This window comes from Antrostomus carolinensis, unplaced genomic scaffold, assembly GCF_000700745.2.
Source record: "Antrostomus carolinensis isolate BGI_N321 unplaced genomic scaffold, ASM70074v2 scaffold5577, whole genome shotgun sequence".
Classification (NCBI taxonomy): Eukaryota; Metazoa; Chordata; class Aves; order Caprimulgiformes; family Caprimulgidae; genus Antrostomus; species Antrostomus carolinensis.
The window spans coordinates 320,101-342,713 of NW_010326581.1; the positions used below are offsets into that span (position 1 = coordinate 320,101).

At 37.2% G+C, this 22,613-nt stretch overlaps 1 protein-coding gene across 2 annotated transcripts in view; it reads left to right on the forward strand.

Annotated features, from left to right (window-relative positions):
• SOX6 (SRY-box transcription factor 6) overlaps positions 1 to 22,613 on the forward strand; it is a 220,119-nt gene that overhangs the window by 186,246 nt on the left and 11,260 nt on the right. For both annotated transcript variants that reach the window (XM_029085874.1, XM_010171617.1), the window contains exon 11: positions 5,101 to 5,209. In XM_029085874.1, the coding sequence (XP_028941707.1) occupies positions 5,101 to 5,209 (109 nt within the window). The remainder of the gene's footprint in view (positions 1 to 5,100; positions 5,210 to 22,613) is intronic.

Below are 22,613 nucleotides of genomic sequence, written 5' to 3' on the forward strand. Positions count from 1 at the left end.
GGAGGGTAATTTAACTTTGCAGTCCTAGCCTTTAAAAAGTAGTAAGAAGGTGAAAAGCTTGGGCCATTTGTATCTTGACTTTCCAGGGGGGAAAAATGGTTTTGTGATTCCTCCTTATTCAAACTGGGAATAATTTTCTCTGTATTCTACTGAAAATGTCCTTTTTATGTTATGAATATAGTAAGTTGTTTGCCTGTTGTTTACTGTCCATGGTACATGAAGGGAAGAGATCTCAGTTAGCAAATAAGCTACTAGAACATTTAGTATGGAATAATTCAATTGAGATACATTTCAGACATAAAGACAACATGTGATAATTATTTGTAGTCATTCTAACTAAAGTACTGTCCTCAGAAGAAATAATATCCCTTCAGTCATATGCTCTGTGGCTTCTGTGAATGACCCATATTAATAATTCACTTTCTAGAAAGTGGCTCTTTAAATTAACGTTGGTAACTACTTCCATGCTAGACTATTGAAATAAAGGATATTACATCATTGTCCAAACACATCTACTTAAATAAAAAGTATTTGTTTGCAAAAAATATATATATTTTAAATGTTTTTCACAATGATCAGCGTGCATGCCGTTTTCCATTTCAGACTAAGCATACATTTCAGATGTGGAAAAAGCAAGCATGTTGAAATAATTTGAGGCATGGGTATAGTCAGATCAGTCTTGGTAATCCAGAAGGGAGGGGTGCCCAGTGTATTATTACATTTCGTATATTATTTTTCAAGAGATGGATGCAATCAGTCATCTTCTCGCATATGGTTTGAAAAAAAATTGTCTTGCTGGCAAGTAAACTGTTATTTAAGTACACAATCCACGGTACTACAGAAACAGTTTTGCCAAACTTGTCCAAGTATTTTCACATCCTTAAAGATGGTATAAATATCATTTATAGCAAGCCGTTTACTTCAGACTATATGGAATGCCTTCCCGCTCCCCTGATCTAAGTGTCCCAGTTTGCATTATGGCCTTTATTGCTTCTGTTTGATGGAGTGATCAGTAAAAATTTAATGACACTATAAAATAATAAAAATGTCATTAATTTACCACGGATCTTGGATGCAGTGGTTGTAAAGTTACATTAATAAACAGAATATTTTTTACAACAAAAAGCATTGTTACGTGGGAACGTATAAATAACAGACATAAATTTAAGAGCAATTTTACTGTTAGCACACACATTATTATGGAATAGCCAATAAGTGTATAAAACATAGTATATAAAATTTTATGAAAATATACTGTGCACATCAAAAATTCAGCTTTTATCTAAGTGCAGAGAAAAGCCATTATTGTGTGCTTACTGTTTCATTGCTGTTCTTTCACAAGATCACAATTTTATATTTGTTTCTGGTCGTTTGAAGTTTGCAGCCTTTTCAGAGGTAGGGGCTACTGCTTCCTTTTCCTTTACTCCTTGCTTCACTAAATCATTCTTTTACCTTCCACATGTGAAGAAAGAATTGATACTTTCTGCCAGAAAGTGACGGAAAAGTTGCTAATTTAATGCAAAGCTAAAAATAATGACAAAGGGGTTGAAAGGCTTGCTCGGCGACTCTGGAAATAAGGGATAACTATCTAGCAGTGTATCTGTCATCACTGAGGCTGCTCCATCACTGACTGTGATAATATGTGAATATGATGGATGCTACAGCCTTGTGGCTCATAACATTTAACATTCATCAGCTCTCACTAACGGGGGCTTTATAATTTAAATATCTTTATTTAATATGCAACATCTACCTCATACATCATAATTTCAAAGCACTTAGAGAACCAACAGTCCTGCAAGACAGTTGAGCAGACTTTAATTTTTTCAATAACTTTTACGTTTTCTGCATGTTTGTGACTGACAACGCATAAATAAGTGCCTAATCACAAAATGGAAAATTAAGAGTTGGCTGCTAAGGAGAATCTTTTTTCTCTTCTCTTACTCATTTTAAAGATGTGATTACTTTCACAGTTTGTTCAACATACCAAGAAGCACAAAGGATCTGAACTGGGCTCAGAAGAGCTTTCAGTTTTCTAATGCAAACTCCAATTGATTGTGTTGATCTAGTAATGAGAAAACCTTTTTTCTGAAATTTAAATGGGAAAAATTAAAGTGACTACACAGTAGAAGCTCCATAGCTAGTACAGAGAATCAGTTCAGAATAGTGGTCCAAAATGCTTTTTCACAGGAAACAAAGCACCTGCACTGTCCATAGCGGTGCACTTTATTACAAACTCATTTCTGTTAATGTAGGTTAGGGAGGTAGCAGTATATCCAGTAGTCGATGTACATGTGTGCAAATATAGTGCACGTGTAGGTGAGATATTTGTTAGTGCAGCCATGTACAGCCATTTACTTTTAATGAAGGTATGCCTTTTTTATTCATATAGGAGTATTGTGTACAGCATCAATCTGTCTCTCAGTCTTTGCTCATACTAGGAAAAAGGTATACTTTTAATGGATTATTAGTGCAAGTAACTATTATCTTTAGGATGAATTCAAGACAGGAACAAAGATAAATTATTAAAAAAAGATTGGAGCCTAGTGGGACAAATTTCTAACAATAAATTTCATATAAATTTGTTGTATTTCATGGAATTGTAAAGGCAGCTACTAGATAAAAAACATCATTAGTATTAAGGAACATTTTTATATTTTTTACAGTTCTCTGAATTTGTCTAAACTCAATGCAAATATTGAAATTTTTTTTTACGATCACTGTGAAGATTATTTTCAGTAAAAAGGGAAGCAAAGGAGTGACTTTAAAAGGCATTTCAAAGACTTAAATATAGCTAGCTTTGTTACAGCTTTTCATGAATTGGAAGGAGGAGGTTATGAAATAACTGTAAGTACATCGCCTTTGTTTGATGAGAGCAGGTATTTTTATCATATAAGTGTTTTCATTTTACTGTTCCTGAACCTTATAATGTAATTTTCCCTTTTCTCCTTCCATGTCAAAATATTGATATTCTTTCAGAAACTTCCTTATTTTCTTTTTTTTTGAACAGAATATTTTCTGGTAAAATCAAAGAGAATGAATGACTAGGAAGATATTCCAAATGTGCATATTGATATGTAGCAGGGTCTGTTGATTTTTATAGCAGAAAGGTATTTCTTCTTCTGAAACACACTTAAAGGCTGTTCTTCCAAGAATTCTGCAGGTGTTGTAGTTACATGCTTAAGAAAAAGCTTTTAGCGCAAATATTTTGGAAGAGACAATATAAGTGCCAAAAGCTGTTTTCTTAGTACTGATCTTTGTTTTTATCTCAACTGCAAATCAGCCCTTTGTAATGGAACGCAGAATCCTTGACAAACGTATTTTTTATTCTGTCTACCAGTAAAACAGATCCCATCCTGATGATTCAGGTGTATTGTTACATTGCACAACCCCTTGCAGTAAAATATTGGGCCTCTAGCATTGCAGTGCCTTTCTGCAGTCACATTTCATTTGTAACTCTTTCTTTTCTTGTGAGTTCCTTTGTATATGTAAGCTTCTTCATCGACGACAGATTTTACAGAAGAAAATAAGAAGTTAACCAAATATAAAATGCAGAGTTATTTTGTTCAACAAGGGGAAGATTCTGAGGAACTTCTAGGAATGCAGTTAGTACCTGAAACGCTTCAGCTGCATGTTGTTGCAAAACCAGTGTCAGGTTGTGCTTTCTTGTCTTCCTCTGCAAATTAAACAGAAAATATTTTTTTAAATCCATAGCTGAAGGAATCAAAACAGTTCCTCAGTTGTTGATCTGGTGGGGTTTTATTACTGAAAGATGATGACAATAGAAAAATAATCACATTGGAAAGCAGAAGTATTTAGAGGTGGAGCAAATGAGGAGTCAAGGCCATTAAGTATGTTTTGTCCTTAAGAACATTTCCAGATTTCTAACCATCTTGCAGGAGAGAAACTCCTAACGTTTTCTTCTTCTGTCTAGTATGCACAGCACAGAACTAGGTCATTGAACAATAGACTGAACAGCAATCAGCACTCTACTTCTGCATAATGCATTAAGTATAACATGGAGAAACTGTTCTTAGAGCTGAAAGCCGGTATTTCATGTCTGTAAATTCAAGCTGACATGACATTTAATATTGTTTCATAGTAATGAACAACAAGGTTTCATTCATTCACAAGTACAACATAATGCCAAGTTTAGTCTGAAGAGGTAACAACAAGGCAAGAGGGAAAACATGCTATGTTCCTTCAAATGAGAATGCTAAATTAATGATAACCATTGAACGCTTTGCTACTGATACACAGTACTACAGAGACTACTATTGTGAGACAATATTACACTGTCATTTATAGTGCCCTTGTCCGGTAGTTGATTGAGGAACTGGGTTAACACATAAAATACCTTTCAGTTTCCACTTTCTAGTTCCAGGTTTCCTATGGAGGTCTCCAGCTCTCAAAAGCTTTCTGTTTTCTAGGAGTGCGTGTTCCATCCGTCATCCCCCCCTGCTTTTTTTTTTTTTAATCTCCTTAGGTTCCCTTTCCACTAAGGTACAATTTAAATTCATAGACAAAATAACAATATCAGTTCTGTCATGTATTATTCCTTCTTTCAAATACTTGTCTTTTAAAACCTCTTGCATAAAATTCAGACTTGTGTTTTCTCAGAGATATGAATGCAAACTTGAATCTCATAGTGGGGAAAAAGTGCTTTCCATTAAATTAACAGTGTATTTTGATACAAACTCTTTTTTCAACTTCTGAATTTTCATATCTCCCAAATATTGATTGTCTTTTCCAGTTTAAGTTAGAAAATAAGTGGAAAGGCAAAGTGAGCAGCATTGATCAGCACTGTTTGCTGCCAAGAGTGTTTTGTATTTGCATGTACAATCATTTATGCATTATGGCAGTACAGATCAAAATAATCTCAAAGTTTCTCTATATGCTTCACATTTAAAACTGATTTTCATAAATGCCAACATTCAGAATCTGTGAAAAATTGTCACTGAGTTACAATTCTAATGAAATGCATTCATTATTTGTTCAGATTTTAAAAATAAGGCACGTATCAGGGCATACACATATATACAGGCATATAGTGAGAACTAACGTATATGGACCATTAAGACTACTTTTGTTCTTTTTCAGGAAAGAACAAGGTTTGAAAATTTAGGCCCACAGTTAACAGGGAAGCCCAGTGAAGATGGAAAACTGGGCCCTGGTGTTATCGATCTTACAAGGCCAGAAGATGCAGAAGGTAAGTTGCAATTTTGACTATGGGTTACTGAACACTGCATCACAGAACGGTATGGCTGTAATGCTGCCAGTGTCATCAGTACTGTCTAGATTACATCTCAGGATAATACTTGAATGATTTCTGTGTGGTTTTGTGAGATTGTGCTATGGACTTATTTTGTGGTAAGTCCCTAGCAAAGGGTGGATACACAAAAAGAACTGTATAGCTCTCTAAGCCCTTCTGCAGTGCAGCTATTTTTTCCCCCAGCAGCTGTCAATTAAGTGTTTACATTTGATACCATTAATACAAATGTAGGAAACAATGAAAAAATTATCCCAGCAAGACGATATATACATACATATATATATATATATATGGGTGTTTTTACCATTTTTTAGGGATTGAGTAGCTTTAAAGAAAATTAGAGCTCTTTAAGAAGTCTACCCACTGGTGTACTCACAAAATATTCAGGATATAGCAAGCACAATTTTATTGACAGGCAGCTGTCAGATGATAATGGAAAAATATTTCACATTTTCTACATGAATGTGTCTTTTTTGTGGTATAAACCTCCAGTGCATTTGCACTCATTTCGGTGAGAGTTTTGCATATCAGGCATACAGTGTCAAGCCACAGGTAGAAATTAGTGTTTGTCAAGGCTAAGTTTAGTCTGTAGCAGGGTTACCATGCATGCTCTGGAAGTGGATGCCACTGATACCCTCTCTACCCTCTGATACATTGGAAGACAACATGTAGATAGATAGGAACCCTTCCAGTCATAGTATTTAAGGTTAATATACTATTCAGATAGAATATTATGCAACATTTTGCCCACTCAATTTACTTCTGTTTGAGAATCACTTTGCTTTTTTTTAACCTGACAAGTTCTAGTTATGCCGCTGTTCTTGGGAAAAGATTAAAACAGATCTAAATTTTTACATTAATATCCAAACATCTGACAGGTTCAAAATTTACTTTTTTCCTTGAATCAAAAGAATAGGACCAATAAACTTGTGATTTTTGACATATAAGGTTATTTTCAAATGATTCTTGAAATACTGTGACAGAATTTTTCTGATAAAAAAGAATTAATATTTTCTATATAGAGAAGTATACCTATGAGCCCATTTTCACCTGTCTCTCTGTGACCCAGAAATAAATGGTCCAGGTAAGGTCTCACGAATTATCCCTTCATTTTGAAGTCTGACAACAGCAACACATGTAAATGTCATCTTTTCTTCACTGTAGAGGTAGTACATGATATGCCTATGATAAAACATCTTAAAGCTCTGATTCCTCTTGCTTGTCAACCAACATACATTCTTTAATCAGTCTATAGGCAAACCAAAACAGCTGAATTTAAAAGTATTTTGGGCAAGGACTTGTATACAATGGAGAAGCTGCAAGTTCAGTTCCAAGATGTTCCTGTATTGACTCATCCATACAGAGGAATAATTAACTCTCAAATGTAGTTCAGCAAAATATTCCTACTTATTGGCTTAATAGCATAATTAGCTTATCACATAGAACTGACACATGCACTAGGAGCACATGCTGACATGTCTTTTGCTTAAAATTTTTTTAAAGTATTTTGACATAGTTAAGATTTCAGGTCTCCATAACAGTAAGATAAGATGATGACAGAAGCTCATCAGTGGCGTATTACAAATAATATTCAGAAGGAGGCTAGCACCTTAATGAGACATGTATTTCAGATTTTCCATATATGTATATATTTATGTATAATTTTTTAATAGTTCCTTATAAAATCAGTAATTTCCAGATTTTCATTTTTAGGGAGCTATTATTTATGAGCTTCATTTATTCATCCTTTATTGGGTGTGATTGGCCACTACTGTATTGTCTTTGAAAAGAAAAACAATGAACAGAATGTAGGTGAAAAATAAATTTCAGACAGGTGTTTGGCAATGATTTTTTTTTCTAGAAAAAAGGACTTAGGAGATACATGAACTTTCCAAAGTACTTGTTGACTAATCAGTTATTTATAAACTGCTTTGTAAAGGAATTTCCATCCTGCAGCAGCTTCTCATATTTCACTGTGTTGAAGGATATTTTTTCCTCAGTTGGGATGAAAAGTTGCAACAGAATACTTACAGATACACAGTTACTGGTTCATATGACATCAAGTCCCTGACAACTTTCTTGCTTTAGCTCATTTTCTTCAATTCATCCTTCCTCTTTCTAGTGTCGTTAATTTAGTATCTTGATACACCTCGTGGTACTGACAGCCCCCCCTGTTACTGGATAGTGCAGAACGAAGCTTTGACATTATGACAGCCCAAGCTACATGATGTGTGCCAGTTTAAGGACAGTGTACGTGTCTTTCCAGAGCTAGTGGGGCACTTTGAGGCACGGTGTGTCGCCACATGGGAAATCTGAGTTCATGAATGGATTCAGATTTCCAGACTTTGTTTAGCAGCCAAGAGATGTCTCTGGAAAAGAGGTGCTGGATGAATACCTCTGCTGATCTGAAAAAAACCGTTGGTGGGAGTTCAAAACTGAGCTGCTTGTTTGTCCTTCTAGTTATAGACAAGGTGAATTGAGATACTAACTGGATATTAAAAAAAAAGACATTCAAAATATCACCCACGTTTTGTCCTTTATCTTTGTCACACAAGCTAAGAGATGGCACTTCTTGCGCGGCATGATTTAGAATGGAAGTCCATTGAAAACAATGCTGCTGATGTACTGTACCATGCTACAGATTCTGTTAATCTTCAAGAATATTAATCTTTCTTCTTGTCATGAAACTATTACAGATCTTTCTAGATTTGCCATGTCATGAAGTTTTTCATATGTGTTGCTGTTATTTTATGTTTCCATATGTGTCTGTTTCAGCACTGGGTTACTAAGAAACTTGACAACTTATTCTTCAGAGTCACAGAACCATAGAATCATTTAGGTTAGAAAAGACCGTTAAGATCATTGAGTCCAAGTGTTCACCTAACACTGCCAAGTCCACCACTAAACCATGTCCCTCAGCGCCATGTCTACATGTCTTTTAAATACTTCCAGGGATAATGACTCAACCATTTCCCTGGGCAGCCTGTTCCAATGCTTGATAACCCTTTCAGTGAAGAATTTTTTCCTAATATTCAATCTAAACCTCCCTTGGCACAACTTGAGGCCATTTCCTCTTGTCCTATCGCTTGTTACTTGGGAAAGAGACCGACACCCACTCACTACAGCCTCCTTTCAGGTAGTTGTAGAGAGCATTAAGGTCTCCCCTCAGCCTCCTCCAGACTAAACTTCATTTCCCTCAGCTGCTCCTTACAGGACTTGTTCTCTAGACCCTTCACCAGCTTTGTTGCTCTTCCTTGGCCTCCTCTAAGAAGAGAGCCTTGTTGCATGTTAGTGTGTTGCCAAGGTTATAATCTCAATTGAATGTCAAAGGTTCCTATTAGCCGTAGTCATTCTTTGAATATTTAGTGTGTTTCACACCTTCCTTTTACTTACTTACTTTTAAACTTTTTTCAGGTTTTTTTAGATATCATTTGAGCGCAAATTGCTGTAGACATCTTTAGATAATATTTATGTGTTTTGTTGTGTGCTTTTGTGCAAATAACAGTCATATAGAAAATAAAGATTTCTGAAGTAACATATTGGTGGTCAGCTTTTGACCTCCTGTCTTTCTACCTCAGAAATACATCCAGATGTCTGAGGTCCAGGTGCAGTTGTGACAGAGTGGGTGTGTGGCTGTTAGATCTATCAGATGGTTTTGCTCCCATCACCAGAATTTTAGAACTTCAGAATTATGAAATTTACTACATTTAGAAATGTATTGGCTATTTCTAGAGGGCTTTTTTTTATGCAGGGGGTGGGGGAACGGTGTAACAGATTTATTCCTGAGCTGAGGACTCTTAAATTTAGTCCCACTGCTGGCCATAAACTGGGGGAGGTGCAGTATGGGCTTCATCCTGATCTCTAACTGATCTAGACCAAGGGGGCTATGGAAGTGCAGTTCTGCTCCCTGCCTACCTGCGCACCTGCCTTTCCATAGGAAACTAAGGTGTGCAGAGACATGGTACATGTCTGTCTCATCCCAGCAGGCAGCCGAGATAGACCACATCTGGGAAGTACTCCTGGTTCCCATAGCTTTGACACAGCCTCTCAGGTTCAAGTAATTTGTTATAAGAAATATCATCAGACTTCTGTGTTTTATGTATTGCCTTTGTAATAGTATCTAGCAATGATTTCTCTGCTCCTTATGTATTTTCTATAATGTGTGGCAGTGGCCTGAGTTTGACAGGATCAGAATCATGTTTTCCTTTAATGAGTGCTTGCAGTACTGGCTCATTGATCAGAAGCTGAAGCTACATGTGTATTTATTTTAAATCATTAATTATAAGATCAGTGTTGAAATTCTTTAAATTTAGCTCTATGCAGTTATAAGACAGGTATGAAAGGATACTGCACAATAACTTTTATAACTTAGCTTGTTGTCCCAGCCCAGTGGAGGAAACCTTTTTTAAGATTAGTGGTAACTAGGCGTACCTTCAGAGATGACCTAGCATATGAAGTTGTATTCAAAGTTTGTGTTACTCATAATGACCTCACTGTCATCTGAATGGAGGCCTGAAAATCATTCTCAAGAGTTTTACATTAAATATGACATAAAGCAACATCTCTTTTACTTCCTTAGCCACCAGCAGGACTGGGCTATCCACATTAAAAATCATGCTCAGACTTTATTCAAAAACATTGCCACTGACTGTGACACCACTGATGAATAATCCACAGCTATTAGACTTGTGTCATTACCTGGAAATATCAGTTGTCATGTTAAAATATATGATACATTTATAGCTAGCAAAATTCAAAAACATGATTTGAGAGCGTCATAAATGTTCAGTGACTGGTATGCAAAATTATAAACAACAGTCAATTATAGAACTAAACAAGGATTTTTTTTTTCTCCAAACCTCATCATTTTAAAGGAAACGTCATTCTTTCTGTAGGCGGCTTCATAATTTTGAACATTTGAGACTGTCAATACTGAAATTCAGCTAACTGGCATGGACACACCAAGACAGCTTTGAATCTAGCTCTAGCTAAAACCCCTTTTTGAACGTGACTGACATACATCAACTGACTAGAGCACGCAGAATACAGTCAGGAGTCATAGGTGATCCCTGTTTACATTCCAGGTGGGGGAACCTAGAGTGTTTAGTTCTTAGTTATCTGAGAATATTGGATGATCTGAATGTGGTTTTTTGCTTCAAGTTCTAAAAAAGATCTTCCTTTCACAGATGTTCACTTTTGGTGATAGTGCTGCTTCTTTTGAATTGTATAATGTGCTCTATGTTTATGGATCTCATGCTTGTATAATGTGCTCTATGTTTATGGATCCTTCTGTTTTTGTAGCTGTGGTCAAATGCTTTGGAAATTTTTAGGAAGTCTGTTAAGGTTTTTTTTTTTGTAGTTGATGGAAATCTGCAGAATAGACCTAACGTTCCTGTTGACAATTACTGATTTTACCTTAGCTCAGGTTGCAGTGTGGTTTCCTTCAGCAGTCGTAGTCAGGGATTTAAATTCCATCAAGATCTGCCAAAGAACTGTGACTCTGTTAAAATATCATTTTCTTGCTTGGGTCCTGGACTCCAGGCAAAAACATCTGACTTCAGTGTTTTGCCACTACCTCGCTGTGTGATTTTATAAAAGAGAAATAACTTCTCTGTGTCCTGTTTTCCCAAGTGAAAAATCAGATGTATTGTAAAGTTAAATTCATTTTTATACAGCAAATGTAGACAGATGAAAATGCTGTATTAGGACTCAACATTTAGTTCCATGTTCATTCGTGTTAATATATTAGAATCGGGGGCGTGTGAATTAAATATTTGGCCTCACAGTTTGACATTTGGGACAACATACAGAAAGACTTTTTCTTCTGAGTCATGTTTTGATGTTTTCATTTGTTCTATATCTCACATGGTGGTTTTCTTGATTTGGTAAACTTTGTGTTTAGCACTTGCTGCTTCCTTCCTGTGATGCTAATCGACCAGTGTGCGTTCAGCATGGACCATAGTTCTGAGGATAGGTACATGCGTGCTAGTTTAGATAAAGGCAGTTTTAAATAATGTGGTGGGATCTGTCTGTCCACTTTATCTGTACCTATGTATTTATTCTTGTATTAGACTATTACTTTTCAAAGTCTCCCAAAGGATAACCTTTGCTATGAAACCTTGATGTTGTATCAGTTAAGAGATATCTTGGAGTCCTCAGCATGGTATTAGTACCAGCTCATTTTAAATTCCTTGACTTAGTTCCTGTGTCCTCCTTAGTGCCTGTGTCCTCCCTTTCATTGCCTACTGTCTCTTACTTTAATTTGTAAAAGTTTCTTGGTTTAAAGATTGTGTTTTTCTATATACCAAGTCACTGTTTGAGGTTATATAGCTTTAAGACTTATCTGTTTGATCATGGTGTCTTTGATCATAGTCCAGTGCAGGTCTGAATGCAGGCCAGTTGGTGACTGTGAGCTGCATAACCATTGGTATATAGGCTGTTTCCAGTAGTAAGCCCTAGCTTGATCTTACTCATTCCAGTTAATATATACACAAATTTTGGTCTGAATGTGATTTTGGACCTGAACTGAAGTTTGGAGGAGCACAAGCTCACCTTTGCTTTTAAACATATTGCTACCCATCTTAAGAATCCAGTTCTGCAGCATTTGAGATGGTGAATTTGCTGACCAACATACAATTGCTTGGTATTTGCAGCAGTTAACAGCAGTCTTTCTTTTTAAGTCCATAAAATTAGCACTTTCTATTCATATTTGACTTGGGCTAGCCACATTGCATAGCATGTTGTAGTACAATGAGAGATTCTAACTGCCCAAAAGCAAGAGAAATTGAATGGCAGAGAAAGAAAGAAACGGTGTTAGGCATCATCACAGACTTAACCGGTTACTGGAACATGGTGAACAGTGAGTGGCTGCAGTGGCAGCGGCAGCAGTGAATGTGGAATCATGTGGAGGAGAGAAGCGAGCTAACTGGGGAGACAGGGAGCCTTTGCAATGTAGAAGGTAGCTTCTTGGCCATGTGGCAAGAAACATGAGAAAAAGGAGCTACAAAGGGACCACCAGACTGATATCTCAGGATGAAGGAGAAACTGCCACCTTGTCCAACTGTGACTTTCTGTCCATCTGTCAAAGATTCATTTTCTCCTTACCTGGTGATAGAGGCGACATCATGACAAGTGCCTGGGTTATGCAAGTCTATTAAGTAAAAAGCAGATCAGTGCTTTCTTAAAGGAGCACCTCTACCATATACTCAACGCCTCAACATTCTCCTATATGCCCATTAATAAATAATTGCTTATAGAAAAGGGTGACACAGTTCCTTCTTGACTCCAAAAAAGGCTGACTTTGAGCAGCTGAAGAGGTAGGTGAAAGGGAACCATCCATATATATATATATATTTGTAGGCAGATCAATCTTGGCAGGCTGCCAACACAATCCAGACCTGTGAGGTAACTTGTTTAACACCCTCCTATGCAGAGGTGTAAACAGCAGGTAGTACATGCATGGCAAAGCATCACCTACTTTAGTGACAGTGCTTCATAAATACTGGAGGAAAGAATGCCTCTCCAAGCCAGTATTTGTCGCACATAAATATTTGTAATAGTTGCTATGGCAGTTGAGAGGGGAAAGATGAAAATCAGAAAACAGTGAAAGCTGTCTGAAAACAAAGAAGTGTTTCCAGAGAGAATGCATTAAGCTCAAGTACTGCAATTTCTATTCCCCGGAATTCTTGTTATAGATCTTTTATTAAAAAAAAAATCCCATAAGCATATCTTTATTATTTAAAGATAAAATAACTTGCCATCTTGGTTAATTAGACCAGATGCTAAGAGGTGGCCTTCATTAATTGTGGTTGCGATTTTTAGCACCCATTAATCTATTTGATTGTGCCTGATACTTGAGTGATGTGCTTAAATTTTTCAGAATAACTCATAACAGATCAGGAATCTGGGATCAGTATCTCGGCAATAGAAAAGTGTTTAAGAGCAGCTACCTTTCTTCCACATAGATATGCCAAGTATCTAAGCAAGTGTTTAGTGCAGAACTTAGTACCAAGGCGACAATATTTTCTTAATTTGTACTTTGATTTAATTTTACAGATTCAGTGGTCCAAAATGTGTGTGAGGTGGGCATTACAGTACCTTCACAGCTTCTGCAAATATTAAATTATTATATTTTCAGTTTGGCAGGGGGAGTTTCACAGGAAGTGCAGTATTTCAAAAAAGGGTAACATCTAAATTTTCACATAAGCACCTATTTCATGGCAAATCTCCTGTTTTTTACCCAAACCAGGTAAATGTGGCAACTTATTTGGACATGGCATTGTCCTCTTTGTAAAAACATCTTCCTGGCTTCAGTCACAAATCCCAAATGCACAGGTGCAGCATATTTGAAAAATTAGCCTTAAGAGTTTTTCCTGACATTCATTATTACTTGTTAACTTACAGCTCCTGTTATCATGCCGCTTTTGCTTCTCTCCCTTCATGATATATTATGTACTAATTACATTATTAATTATTATAATATCAACACCCCATGTGAAAGGCAGGAAGAAATGGCATATGCGTATCCTAGCCCTAGGTCCTTGCCATCTAATTACTGATATGATATGACAAGTGAGAACAGCAAACAGTGGATGGAGGGAATTAGTTATATTGATACAAAGAATGATGTTGCGTATACTAGAAGGTGACAAATTCAATTGCAGATTGAATGCAGGAAATGGGCCGCTAAAGCAGTGATTCCAAGACACATTAAAACTGTTTCCAAAGTATTCTGCAGTTCAATAGTATCGTATAATTTGAGGGAGCTGGTTTTGTAAACTTCTCTCCCATTGTTAAATGTATTTTAATAATACATTTAACAATATTCCCTTTCATATCCATATTGTACTTAAGCTTTTAAAATTCATTGTTTTGCCACATAGGAACAAGCAAAGTTGTTTATTAACAGTGCTCAGCCACACCTTGAACTGTGCATCCATCACATACAAAGTCAGGCTGCTTTTTTTCTCTGTGGTGAATTCCTATTTGTCATTTCTTCATCTTAAAACAAAGCATTGACTAAAATATGGATGGATTAAGTCCGGTGGCCCTTGTTCAGGCAGTATTTAAAAAAAACCCAACAAATTGTTAGGGATGACTGAAGACTGCAGAAATGATCTCTGTGTTTTAAATCAGTGTCATCATTTCTGAATGTTCTAGGTGACACTTGTCAGGAGAAATTTGAAATTATGCGTGTAACTGCTCCACTGGCAATAAAGATGGAAACATTTTAATGTTAAATAGAATAGTTCATTCTTCTTTGTATTGTTTTGACTGGAATATGATTAATGTAGTAACAATAATTGCTTAGCTGTTAGAAAAACAGTTTTTCTGAAAAAAAAACAAAAAAGCCCCCCAAAGCAAAAAAAAAAAAAAACCCAAACAAACCAACAAATCAATTTGCAGTATTGATGGATCTTGTCAGATACCTAAAAATTATTAGTGATGTTTCTCTTGGCCGGGCTGTTTTGTCCATGGTTTGCCTTTCTGTGGGCCTCTACTTCCCTCATTTGAGTATGAAATGAAATATCAAAGGGAAACAACCATAGTGTTTGTGGGAATGTTGATTGACCTGCTGACTGGCAATCCCTTACTTCTGCTGTCATTTCTTAGGCTGAATAACTTTCAACTTAAATATGTTTCACATTTTTTCTGTCCATAATATCTACATCAGAAAGGGTTTGTTAGCATTTTAATTATCTGTGAAGGGTCTCGAAACTTGCAAGTGGCACATGATTGCAAAATCTTACAACACTCACATACCTCCCGAAATTTACAGTAGAGGCTGCTTCTTCATCCCAGCTTCTATCTAGATGTTTCATGGGTCTTCACAGAATAACTTCTCATGCTCTTGTGTTACAGCTCAAGTGAGACTATGTAGGCCACTGAGGGCTTAAGCCTTAAGTGCTTAGGCTTTAAGCACTGATTAATTCAGTTAATATTCCATGTAATTTGAAATATTATTGTATTTTTTTAGCTGTATTCCGTGCCAATTTTCCATGATTTTGCCATAAAATGTGGTCAAGAAATCTAAAATGTTTGTGTAAGCCATGAAGAAAGTAGTTGCATTTAGCAATTTTAATTCACTTAAATAATGTGGATTTGGGCATGTCTGGCTGTGGAGTATGGATGTACTAATAGCTTATTTAGAAATATTGCTTCAGTATTTAATATGACCTGACTAACAATTCGTCTTTAAACACTGGTGAGTGAACTGCTACCACTGGCAGAGCTGGGAATAGTTGATTTGATTTCACACACACAAGATAGTTCACTATTAATTTTAGCTCTAGACTTTCAAATGTGGAAAGATGTATATTTAGGTTGTGAGGATGGCTGTGAAAACTGGTGCTGTGCTCTAGTTGAGATTAAGAATTTTACTTGCATATGTAAAACAAATGCACTAAAAAAGTAAACTCGCTGCCACCAGAACTGAAAACAAGGCACTTCGGAAAATATATGCTGATATATAACTGGCTAGAATTTCCTTCATTTTGCAAAGCCACGAGCCACATGCATCAGCTCACCACAAAGTCATTAGGTCTTTTTAAACGCAGATGAAAAACATTAACAAATACCACAAAAGGCTTTAGTATGGCCCCTTTGTTCATTCACATATGGCAGTTTATAACTCCTGCACCACTTGGGTCGTGTGTTTGTTTAAGCTGCCTCCATCAGGCCAGCCCTGAAAGAACAAAAGACATCTTGAGCAATCCTAAGCAGGAAATGGGCTAATCTAAACATGGCTTGTGACACTGTAAGTAGAATAGAAAGGGGAGGGATTGATTAGTCATTAATGTCCAATTGACTCCATATGGATGTTGCAATAATAAGGCCTTTTTCAGTGCAGTAGCGGAGTTATTGAATTAGAGGTTTATGTTTCCTCAGAGCTGACCTTAGGGAATTCCCTTTCGGTTCTTCTTGTTGATGTCTTAAAGAGAATGAAGTCTCTTAACAGGAAAAATACAAGCCTTATCACAACCGAGTGTTGCATGCATGTGGCTAACCTGTGCTACGGTGTATTCCCACCTCTTAGTATTTACTTAGCACATTTCAGAACCCTTGCAGGTGAAATATTTTAGAGCCCATTTAAATATTCCAGTATTTCATGAATCACTCATGTCTTTCTCAGTTTTTTCCCTCCCTTTTCATTCACTGACATGCAGCCTATAAGAAATGTTCAGCCCTCAAATCCCAGCTGAATAATATTTGTTTAGCATTTGGAATGAAAGCAGCTTGACAAACAGACACTTCCCTGCAGAACATTTATGCCACTGTGTGACTGCAGGCATCCCCGTCCCGGAGCTAGTCATGTTTCCAAGTGGGTGTTAGTTTTGCCTAGTGATGACAAGACATGCCAGTAATGACAATAGTTCATGAGATACCCATTTATTTTGCCTCTCTTGCTGGTAATGAATAAGAAAGTCTTCTGAATGTGGATGGGGAGGCAGGCAAGGGGCAAAACAGAAAAATGTTACACTGACACTGCTACTTGTCACCTAGATTACAGTGGAGTAGTAATTTTTGTAACCTTCCCCAGAATGAACACTGAACTTCTTAACTCGAAATAACAGTTGAATGATTATTCTCGTATTCTAAACTTTCCAAAGCTTCTTTTGTCATTCTTTCTAGAATTGCATTTTTCTATTTGTTTTGAAATATTGCTGTATCTTTCATAAAGTCTCCATTTGTCTGTCCACAGGTTAAGAGCAGGAAGGGGGACTGCCAAGCTAGTATTTCATGCTCCCTGTTTTTATGGTATTTCCATGTTTACGAGTAACTCATCTCTAATAGTAAAAGAGTGACTCCTGTTTGCAGGCTCATTAGGTTCTTAGTCTCTGCAGTGCAAGATGCTAGCAGAGCTAGCTGTGTTACCACAGACAGGGCCAGATATTTTGGAAGCCGCAACCAGTCTTTTCCAAAGTAGACAAAAATGTCATCTCAGCTTAATGAATAACTGACGATACAAGCTTTACTACTAACCAGTCACTTTCACACTAGGAACCTAGAAAGATTGTCTTTATTTCTATGTATCCTATCTTGGCATATGTCTGTGGAAGATGGTATGCAGTATATTCCCTAGAGTAGCCAAAGATTTGTTATCTGGTGGGAGTCAAAGAAGTGTATCACTCCAAACATGGACAGAGTGTGAAGAGTAATTAAGGAATAACAGAGTGACTGATAAAAATCTGTTTCTTTTTGCTGTCACTTCTTTTCTTGTTCTTTCCTTGTCTTTTTCTCAACCTTTTTTTACTCCTTTCTATCACATCTATTATTGTTTGCATTCTGGTAACGTGTACAGGCCCAGTCTGAGGTTTTGTTGTGATAGATTATGTATAAAATGGAACATTTTAACATCTTGTTAAAGAAAATAGGATTAACCCTAATGTGGAAAAGATTTCAGGGAACATGCCTGTCCTAAAATTCTTGTCGTTATAAAAGCTGAGAAACTCAGATAAAGGCAGGAATAAATAAATAGATAAACAATGTAACACTTGATGCTTTATGTTTCTTAACATTTAATTGATGTGAAAATGTTTCTTTCCTGTTGATTATCAAGTTCTTTTCTTTCCTAAAGAAAAGGGGTTCTTCTTCCTCTGCACTTTCATTAGAGAGCCATCAGTCTGTTTTGGAACAAAAATATTGTTTGAAATTACGTTAATGAAGCTGTAACATTTTTAGATTCATTCTGTGGTTTTCTTTGACTCAGTATTGTCCCTAGAGTCTAGTCTGGAATCCAGCTTCCACAGAGGAGCTGCCTTCCATATAGCCACAAAAAGTGATCATTCTGCTCTAATCTGGTTTTAGTGTTAAATCAAAGTCGTGACAAGTTGAGCAAATGCAAAGCATCTAGGAAGTGAGGCAGTCCACACCCTCAGAAGCTAAAAATGTCACTTTGAGGACAGCCCCAGCCTTTAGGCTGAAGTGTAGATTTCTGTGCCAAGTAAGTCATTAGGGCAGCCAAACTGTACGTCTTTTACAATAATTTTGAATTCTGACCACGCTCTTAATTCTGAAAATCAAAACCTCCCCCTGCAATTGCAGTTTGAACAGTAACTAGCAGATAAAGCATTAATGGCCATAGAGAGACAATTACCAATGTCCTCCTCTCTTCTCACTCTTCATTAGTAGTACATTTTTATTTATCTGTTATTTTTGGTTTATTATTTATTAGACTTTTATGAAAATAGTTTTAGAAAGAAGACAAGTACTTCTTTGCAGTGGTTTATATCTTTTCTTTGAAAATTTCAAGCATCTCTTTCAGCCTCTGTCAATACTATAATTGTCGCAATAAAAAAAAAAATCCAAACTTTGTAAAACCTGTTGAAATTGTTTATATAGGGCACAATGCTGTCTAAATATCTGATTGACTGGACAAAGTACCTAAGAGCAGCCAGTTTGAAAGCTTGTTCTTATGTGTTTCAACTTGCAAGGGCTCACTGAATGTATGTGCTTTTCATATTATTAGCACCTCATTTCTCAGCTAAAGAGGTACTGAAGATTTCTGGCTCCCCACGTAGAATCACATGCTAATGGAAGCATTTTCTTTATATGCTGAATATAATTCTATAATTCTGAGGTAGTTAGAAGAACATGGAGATTATATTACTTCAGTTATTTGCAGAAATTCATTTTGCAGATGCTTTTGTGATGGCCTATGGGTAAACTTGCAAATATTCCCCCAGAGATCAAGCACAAAGAACATCAACTCTTTGGCTGCCTTTTCAAATCCTTCAGGTATGAACTTGCTTAAAACAGATATAGCCAGAGCTTCTTGGCCTTCTTGGGATGGTTGTGATTTATTACTCAAAGTAAAAATTGTTTTCTAACATAACCTTTCTCTGAAAATAGATCCTTTATGGTGTTTTTTCTTCTTTTTTTTTTCATTCTATCTAAATTATATCAGATTAAAAAGCTGGCCTATAATCATAGAATGGTTTGGGTTGTAAGGGACCTTCAATGGTCATCAAGTCCAACCCCTCTCCAGTGAGCAGGGACATCTTTACTAGAGCAGGTTGCTCAGAGCCCCATCCAGCCTGACCTTGAATATCTCCAGGGATGGGGCCTCCACTACCTCTCTGGGCAGCCTGTTCCAATGATCCACCACCCTCATACTGAAAAACTTTTTTCTAATAACCAACCTAAATCTGCTCTTTTCTAGTTTAAAACCATTACACCTCGTTGTATTTCTCCACGTCCTTGTGAACAGTTCTTCCCCAGCTTTCTTATAGGCACCTTTCAGGTATTGGAAGGCCGCTATAAGGTCCCCCCAGAACTTTCTCTTCTCTAGGGTGAACAACCCCAACTCTCTCAGCCTGTCTTCATAGGAGAGGTGCTTCAGCGCTTTGATCATTTTGTGGCCTGCTCTGGACACGCTCCAACAGGTCCATGTCCTTCTTGTGTTGAGGGCTCCAAAACAGGATGCAGCACTGCAGGTGGGGTCTCGTCCAGGGCAGAGTAGAGGGGGAGGATCGGCTCTCTCGATCTGCTGGCCACACCTCTTTTGATGCAGCTCAGGATGCAGTTGGCCTTCTGGGCTGCAAATGAATGTTGGTGGCTCATGTCCAGCTTTTCATCCACTACTACCCCCAAGTCCTTTTCCTCAGGGCTGCTTTCCAGTACATCATCTCCCAGCCTGTCTCCATAATGAGGATTGTCCTGTGTCAGGTGCAGAACCCTGCACTTGGCCTTGTTGAACCTCTTGAGGCTCACCTGGGCCCACTTCTCCAGCCTGTTCAGGCCCATCTGGATGGCATCCTGTACCACCCAGGTTGGTATAATTAGAGAACTTGCTGAGGGTGCACTTGATCCCACTGTCAATATCATTAATGAAGATATTAAACAGCACTGGCCCCAGTACAGACCCTTGAGGGACACCCTCTGGATGTGACCATCCAGCCAAATTCTTATCCACTGAACAGTCCACCCATCAAATCCATATCTCTCCAACTTAGAGAGAAGGATATTGTGGGGGACTGTGTCACAGGCCTTGCAGAAATCCAGAGAGGTGACATCCATACCTCTTCAGTTGTCTACTGATGCAGTTACTTCATAGTAGAAAGCCACTAGATGGTCAGGTGGGACCTGCCCCTAGTAAAGCCATGCTGGCTTTCTTGAATCACCTCCCTATACTCCAGAGTGCTTCAGCATAGCTTCTAGGAGGATCTGTTCCATGATCTTCCCAGGCACAGATACTAGTAAAGGTGCTCTTTGCCTGTGTTAGGATTGAAAGGTCAGGCCAAAATTGTGTTAGAAAGGGCTAAAGCCAAACTCCTTAGCCATAGTGAGTAAGTACCTTTGGGAAAGTAAAAGATGGAAAATCATCTTATGAATTCAAATATGTCTTCTTTGCTGTGAGTATAGTAGCTAAATAATAAATGACAACTTTTGCATCAACGACAATTTAATTTTTTTAATTTGTCACCAACTTTCTAATTGCCCACATACTAGTTACAAATTTTGTAGTAGTATTTTAAAAGATAGAAAAACCATTACAGAATATATTTGATTTATCTCAAATTATATAGTCGTTTGTCTCAATAAATGTTTCAGTGTTGATTTACTATGTTTGTAACTTATTATAGTTTCACAATAAATATATCCTCTTTCAAAAGATGATATCTTTGATATACTTACTCCAAGCCTCCTGACGACAATGGGCAGCCCTAAATTGGTCCTACATGCAGGTCCCTCAGCAAAACTCCTGTTCCTTTTTGCAATAAACCGCTGACTGCACCTACACCCTCCTGTACATGCCAGGTACCTGTAGCATGGTACTTAACTTAGAATAGTATTAAAATAGTTTTACATCTCACATTTGCCACAGTCCTGTCTTCTTTTATGTACATGCATGTTAGTATACAAATTGCCAAATTGGTGTCAGTTGTAAAGTAATGGCATTGGAGGCATCATAAATTACCACGGTGATCCTCAGGAGAAGACGTTGCTGTATACGAATGAGTGTTTTGCTCTCAGAGTAATGTATGTCTTCATCTGGCCCAGTAGTCAGCATATTGCCCTGTGTTGATGGATATAGTCAGCTTGAAACTACACTACATTTCACTGCACAATAAACATGGCTGTCAACAACATATAAAGCAAAATCAATTTATCCTGTATGGTCAGTGCATTTTAAATGAAATTAATGTACTGTAGACCTGGTGGCAAAAAGGTAGTGTATTAGTTATGCATTCTCTATTTTAAGCCTTTTTTCATGTAAATGTATTTCCTATATAGAATTTTTAAAATGGTATACCTAACATACAGAGTTTTCAGACTAAATTAGGAAACTTGGGTTTTGCATAATTAAAAACTTGAAAGTCAGTCACTGAAATCAGTAAATCTGTCATGTTTTGCTTAGTGTAAAGAACTAATCTTACGATTTTTGGTTAATAAATTTGTGTCAGGAGCTGCAAGTTTACAAAAAGAGGAGGCCTGTTGCAGTGCTAATTTGTTGTCAAGTGCGTTGCTTTTTCAAGGTATTGAAGTATATAAATGGTTTGATGAGGCCTAAGACTAAGTATGTCACTCTAAGGTATAACCCTAAAAACATGTTACTGTCACATTGCACAAGTTTTTCTGGTAAAAGCATGCCTTATCTAGGCTTGGTTCTCTCTCCTGTATTATTAGTTCTACACCTCATACTCAGTTCTGTGAACATTAAAGCCCCATGAAGCTTTGCTATTTGTGGTCAAGAAGCAAGGCTGGATGCATTTTAAAAAATAAAAAAACCCCATACACTTCAAGGTTAACGTGTACAAGTTGAATTGCTGGTGGGTAATGACAGGACACTGGGGTACATTAAAGCACAGCAGGCATGGAGAAGTTGGAGTGCTTGTCTCCCATTCCAGAAGCGCCAGGATGCTGTGCCATGTACCTGTTGAAGGCAGTTTTACTATATAATGTGATTGAATGCTCCCAGACATATCTAAAATCCAGCTAAAGCAGATGTGACTTCAAAATGTTCAGCTCCAAATATAATCAGGTGCACACAAATACCAGCATGTACCTGGTGTACTATATAATTTATTTTACGAAATATTTGGCATGTGCTTCACTGCTCAAGCAGCACAGTCATTGTAAATTACATGTGTGAACAGGTCTACATCAATTTGGATTTTCAAGTTTAACTTTTATGTGAGTTTTGTTGAGCACTCAGAACATGTATGCTATGTTAAAGTCCCAAACAGAAACTTTTCCAAATCTCCATACCTTAACTGGAGAAATAACAGTGCAGTCGGTTTCCTCACTCAGCTGTTGATGCCTTCAGCAGGGTGAGCCTGGTCAGTGACACTGGAATCACTGGATATCCTTTCTCTCGCTCTCTCTCTCATAGATGTGT